The following is a 6,739-nucleotide window of genomic DNA, read 5'->3' on the forward strand; positions in this document are numbered from 1 at the left end:
GTTATATAGGATATAATATGGAAATTGTAACTCTATAGACTCTTTTCATCTGACGTCACTGTCGCAGACGGCATAGCCTTTCCCCCTGCTTGTGGCAGCCATACTTTTGTGCATGGCGCGTGCACGCTGCCAGCATTAACTGTGGTGCGAGCACGTGCGAACACAACAGTATGGCGGACGGAATGAGGTCAGTGAAAAGGGTCTATAGCATTGAAATGATGTACTACTTGCTGAAAAGTGATTGTACTACATTTATTTTTGCTTTGCTGGCGTTGGTGCTGCTGGTATGTAGGGACTTCTTACTAGGGCCCAGGACTTTATGCATATAAATCTTCCAAAATATGCAGCAAGAATGCCTAATTATGCACACATTCAAAAATGCAGTGGTGCCCGACCTCGAACACTGCTTCTGAAGCCGCATTGTTGCTTCGAATATGTGAAATGTGTTTTAATCAATTCACATTAATTTGTAAATCTTCAATATTTCATTCATCGGCATGCTCTGAACTATGTCTTGGGTGCTGTACAGCATGTGCGAACAGCAGCCATTGCGCAGCTCTCAATAGTGGCTGACTTAAGTTTAAAAGGTTAAAATGCACAGTAAGTGTGTCTCAATGTATGTATGCATGCACGCACTAAGGTGTTAGGCTAAGAAACCCGATATGGCATAATTTGCATTGCACCATACACTACCTAATTACTATGATGAACACAGCAACGAGGTACAACAGACGAATGAGACAGGTGAACGCCGAGATACACTGCCTTGTTTTGCTTCCACTGCACTGAAAAGTTATGCATGCCTAATCTCGAATCTGACGTACTCCAGCAAGGGTTGCTTAAGCTCATCAAAGCTCATCATCAAGCTAAACATCAACTTAATGACTCTGACGCCTTTTTTGCCAAATCCTGGGAACAAGAACATTACAGTTAATTTCAAAGCAGCCCATATCTACATGACAGACACCAAAGCAGTGGTGCACGCGTGTCTGCCATTGGGACAGTATGCGCTTTCGTAATCCTGCCCTCATTTCAGTTGTACCATAATGCCACCTAACAATACGGTCATACTAGGAAGAAGAGCCACTGCTAAACACCACAGTTTTCACTAGTCATTCAGTGTGGCAAGTAGGCGGTGAACGGGACATGCCAGTCAACACTAAAAAATGAGAGCGACCCATAAGGAGGGTATGTGCTTACAAGTGAGGGTGAGTTTTGTTACTTGTAGCTGTGTACTTGTACCAGAAAGGAAGTACGACACGGATGTGCATGCATGAAAGGCAACTATGCATGAAAGGTGCAGATGTATAATATATGCCATTTATAAAAAAAAATATCATGAGAATTCTTAGAAATTCTGAAATATGTAATGTAACGACATTCGTACCATGATAAATTTTGCATTTTTATTTCTGAAGAATGTCAGGCTACCCAAGAAACGTGTAAGATAACATGCACTTGCGTGAGATTTTTGGCCCTACTATTTACATAAAGTAACATAACCAGGAATATTGCTGCAGTATCTTGTTAGTTTATTGCACAGAATACAGTTGTGAATTTCCTGCGTTAAGCCATACTACGTAACCTCCTTATAACCATATAACCTAAAAAAAAGACATTTAATGGCTTTTTCGCACTGGTTCCGCTTTGGACGAACGTGGATGTGTCCACAAAATAATGACGACTATGTACAATGGAGTTCAGGACCTCACCATTCAGTTTCTCTTCTTTTAATGACATAATGATTTTTGTGGAGTACTCAATGCATCATCACACAGGTGTGTTACAACAGAATAATAAACAGTAAACTCGAAATATTACTCCAAAGCAACATCAAAGGTAGCAACTCATAATGCATTGAAAATCATCATTATAGCGGGCGAAATGTATCTAAATAACCAAGAAAAATAAAATGCAGCACTCTAAAACTGCTAGCGCTTTGAAATTAATGACGCATTCTACGCCACTCGAAGAAGTCAATCATACGGCGTAAACCTGTGTCTTACCCAAAGCATTCCTAACATACTGTAGCAAGACCCTCACCACGGTTACTTCCGCACTTCTATGCGGCAATTAGCTCGTCACTTCGCAGCCGCAATATTGGGGCATCAAGGGAGAAAAATACACACTACGACACGCCAGCGAGGTTGAAAATGTCAATTAATCACACGCAGTGCAGCGCGACACAGATTAAAAGATTTCCCCCTGATATTTTTCTCCTTGCCACAGTGTCCACATCAACGCGAAGTCTTCCGAGAGATGGCTGTAAAGCACAGATGACACTACCACAGTGAGGCCGCTTTACCACTGTTGAACATTGCTCACATTATAACCTGTAACGGCGGTGTGAACGTGCCGTGGATGAGTCGTTGTTTCACATAGCCGGCTTCTTTGTAGCGAGGATCCAGTACGCAAATGGTGTGTGTGGACAGGCTAATAAAAACGAAATAGAAAAACAGAAATAAAAAAGGAGCATATAAGCAATATAAGCTTCTATCGTCGCCTGCTTCGCACTTGCTGATGATAACAATGATGATGATACCGTTGGCTGTACTCTTACCATTAGCCACAGCAAAGTGGAAAATAGCGTAAAGGTGTTCGCTTAAAAAACTTTGTGCGCACAAGAACTTCTTGAATCCTTGTTTTATAAGAGCACCGTGTAGTAGTTTCTTTTTATCAACGCCACGGTCACTTTGTTGTAAACTATGCATACTATCCAAGTGCATCCAAGTCAATCCTGCATATTCTGGCGCCAGTTCATGTGGCGTCTTCGGCTGGTAGCTGTTGAAACTGAGTGAAACGACGCCGTTGCACAGAATGGAGACAACAACAAACAATGTAAATATTCTAACGTGCACTGACTAAAAGAATTTTTGGTTTACTGTGCCAAAGGACGAGTTTTATCCCCTTGTACGCGTACGCGTTCGTACCTCAAAGATAAGCCTAGCTAGTTGGGGGGTAGATTGGCCGGAAGGTTTCGAAACGCAGCTATGCCTAAATATAAAGGGTTCTATTTGCGAAGGAAAGCCTTGCGTGAGGCACGTACTATCATGGCAATGCTCGGTGAAGAGGCAGAACGCATGGAACCAACGCCGCCAGCTGCGCATGTTTCGCCAACGCGTCAGTTGGAAGTAGCTTCTTGTCATGAGCAGCTTTCGAGTAGTTCGTCTGAGGAAGGTATCGACACAGACTTTGAGATCGCAGGAGGCTCAGCAGTTCCAACGGAAGGCCCGGTGACGCAAAGCTCCCGCACAAATGAGCCCGAAACGTCATCCGAAAGTGAACTCAGCACATCGAGTGCAGCGGCTTCAAACATTGCCGACCTACTGGTGCAGTTGCGGTCGTGGGCTGTGCGTGAAAGCATCACGCAAAGTGCACTAACTGGCCTCCTTAAAATACTGCGGCAGCACAAATGTCACGCTGATCTTCCCATGGACGCCCGAACACTCATGCAGACGCCAAGAAGCAGCTCAGAACACAACTTTAGCATGCCCCCAGGCGAGTATTGCCATTTTGGGTTAACTGAAGGCTAGCTGCAAATTCTTGAATCATCAGCCGGTGTGCCAGACCGTATCTCGCTGATGTTCAACGTTGATGGCCTCCCCCTTTCAAAAAGTTCAAAAAACGAACTGTGGCCAATTCAGTGCAAAATCAAAGACATGCCAAATGTCATTGGGGCGTACTGCGGAAGTGCTAAGCCGCTGTGCCCAAATGAGTACCTTCAAAAATTTGTCGATGATCTGTCGGCTCTCCTTCGTGAAGGTATACAAATAAAGCAGTCAGTAGTATCTGTAGAATTTTATGCAATGATCTGTGATGCCCCAGCACGATCGTTCATATATGGCACAAAAGGGCACCCTGGGTATTCAGGTTGTCCTAAATGCATAGACGAAGGAGGCTATGACATGAACAGAACGTTTTTCAGCAGCACTGCGGCCTCGTTAAGGACTGATGATTCGTTCCGCACGCAAGCAGACCCTGATCACCACCGTACTGTAACTATCATGACAAATTTGCCAATTGATATTATCAAATCTGCCCCATTAGACTATATGCATCTTGTTTGTTTGGGCGTGATGAAAAAAATTATTGTCCTGTGGGTTTCGGGTCCTTTGGTTGTCCGTCTGGGTCCAGCGCAGAGGGCCATCATGAACGAGATGGCTGTTCTCTTGCAGAAAGCTATCCCAAGAGAATTTGCGCGGAAACCACGAGGTGTGGATGAGGTGGACCGGTGGAAAGCCACAGAGTTTAGGCTTTTCCTACTTTACACTGGTCCAGTCATCCTCGAGACAGTGCTGCCGAAACATTTGTACCAAAATTTCTTGACTCTGCACTGTGCCATTTCTATTCTAGCAAGGGATGAGCTGTGCCACACACAAAATGAGTATGCTTCCAGTTTGCTGGCACATTTCGTGAGCACATTTGCCGAGGTATATGGTTACCATTTAGTTTCATACACTGTACATTGCCTTCTGCATTTGGCAGATGACGTGAAGAGTCTATGTCCCCTGGATTCCTTCAGTACCTTTCCCTTCGAGAACGATATGAAAGCTCTGAAACGGCAGCTGAAGAAACCAGGGGCTAGCTTGGTCCAGCTCTATAACCGCTACAGTGAGCAAAGGCTCATCCACAGAGACACTGTTCACCAAAAGCAAGGGCTTGGCCTTGGCAATCTGCACAACCGAGGTCCCCTTACCGAATTGGTAATTCAGCCCCAGTATGACACTATGAGAATACGGCATTTTGTATTGACGACTAAAGGACCTGACAGTTACTGCCTCGTAAACGGCGATATGGTTGCCATTAAAAACTTTGCAACATTGCGGTCATCTGGTGAACCTTGCGTGACTGGTTGCAAACTGAGCTGTGTTCGTGACTTGTACAGGAAGCCATTTCCGTCGTCCCTAATTGGAATTGTGGCAGCACCATTGCCAACTCTCGTCCCGCGCCGTCGGTTCAAGCTACGCGCCACCGGCACGAGAGCAGTTAGTTCGGCCCTGGCTTTAGGGCCACCGATACATTAAAAAGGCTACTTCCTCTCCTGACCTGTTTGTCGTGCCAGTCACAACAACTGGTGACCCGAACGTGATCTGGACGACTTCTGAACCTTTGCGGCACAGAATTTTTTCGGTAGGATGGCTACCGGAACACCTCCCGCCCCAGCATCTCCTCTTACCCTAGCCGTCCCCCGGTCACCGCCGCCTCAGGTTCCTGGACAGGCCCCTTCGCCAGCCCTTGCGAATCCAGCGTTCCATTACGCCGTTTTCCAGACGGCACTTCCTTCTTCAGCTCCGGCCCCACTCCACGTCGCTGCCGTGTCACTCAAGCTGCCCTCTTTCTGGCCCGCGGAACCGGTGGTCTGGTTTGGGCAAGCGGAAGCGCAGTTTGCTCTCAGAGGCATTACCAACCAACTGACGAAGTTTTACCATGTCGTCGCGGCGCTCTCTCCAACAGAGGCAACTGAAGTCAGAGATCTGGTCGCCTCCCCTCCAGCGCATACGCCGTATGACACCCTCAAGGCTGAGCTCATTCGTCGGACCTCAATGTCGGAGCAGAGGCGGCATCAAAGACTGTTGACGCAAGAAGAACTTGGAGATCGCACCCCATCGCAGCTCCTCCGCCGCATGCGTCAACTTTTGGGCGACCGACCCGACGCCCTGGACGACTCGCTCCTTCGCCAGCTCTTTTTGCAAAGGTTGCCCGCGAATGTCTGCATGGTTCTGGCTGCTGCCGACAACATGAGCCTCAATGACCTGGCCAATCTCGCCGACCGAGTTCTGGAGATGGCACCACCTCAGATTGCTGCCGTAGCTCTGCCACGACATTCCGAGCTCCGTCCACCCCATACCGACACCACCAGCTCGGCACAACCAGTCGATCTTTCCGTGCTCGCCGACCAGATTGCGGCGCTTCAGCTCGAAGTCGCAGCCCTCCGACGGTCTTCCCGCTCCCCGCAGCGCTCGCAATCATCGCATCGCCGCCGCTCCCCATCCCCAGCTGGCATGTGCTGGTACCACTACCGTTTTCGTGCAAGAGCTCGCAAGTGCGTTCCACCTTGCACATTTTCGGAAGACGACAGCCCCAGTCACTAGAGATGGCGGCTGGTGACACTGGCGCATCGCCTACCCGCCTCTTCTTCGTCAACGACAAAAACTCCGGTCTCAAATTTTTAGTGGACGCTGGTGCTGACGTGAGCGTTTTGCCATCTTCATTCTTCCACCGTCGTCGGCAACGAACTTCCCGCACTCTGGAAGCCGTGAATGCAACGCCCATTGCTACGTACGGAGAGCACTCCCTTACTTTGAACCTCGGACTTCGAATGACTTTTGCTTGGGTGTTCTTGGTTGCCGACCTCCAGTACCCCATTCTGGGAGCGGACTTCCTGAGCCACTTTGGCCTCTTGGTCAACATGAAGAAGCGAGTGTTGTGGGACGCAGAGACCAAGCTTCACGTCAACGGACTCCCGTGCCATCAAGAAGTTCCCAATCGTGTCTCTCTCTTCAAGTGTCCCTCCAACCGATACGATGGTATCCTACCGGAGTTCACATCTCTCCTGCGGCCGTGCAACACAGAACATCCAATTGGCCATAGTGTGACTCATTTCATCGAGACCACTGGACCTCCCGTGCACGCTCGACCTCGTCGTCTCGCACCAGAGCGCCTCGCTATCGTAAAAAAGGAATTTGAGCACATGCTCCAACTCGGTATTGTTCGTCATTCCTCTAGCGACTGGTCGTCT

At 48.1% G+C, this 6,739-nt stretch overlaps 1 protein-coding gene across 1 annotated transcript; it reads left to right on the forward strand.

The window, feature by feature from the left end:
* The first annotated feature begins 5,135 nt into the window (after positions 1-5,135).
* LOC135375992 (uncharacterized) lies at positions 5,136-6,092 on the forward strand. Its single transcript, XM_064608618.1, has one exon. The coding sequence runs from the start codon at positions 5,136-5,138 to the stop codon at positions 6,090-6,092; it is 957 nt and encodes a 318-aa protein (XP_064464688.1).
* Positions 6,093-6,739: the final 647 nt, after the last annotated feature.

Source organism: Ornithodoros turicata, unplaced genomic scaffold (genome assembly GCF_037126465.1).
Source record: "Ornithodoros turicata isolate Travis unplaced genomic scaffold, ASM3712646v1 ctg00000967.1, whole genome shotgun sequence".
NCBI classification, from domain to species: domain Eukaryota; kingdom Metazoa; phylum Arthropoda; class Arachnida; order Ixodida; family Argasidae; genus Ornithodoros; species Ornithodoros turicata.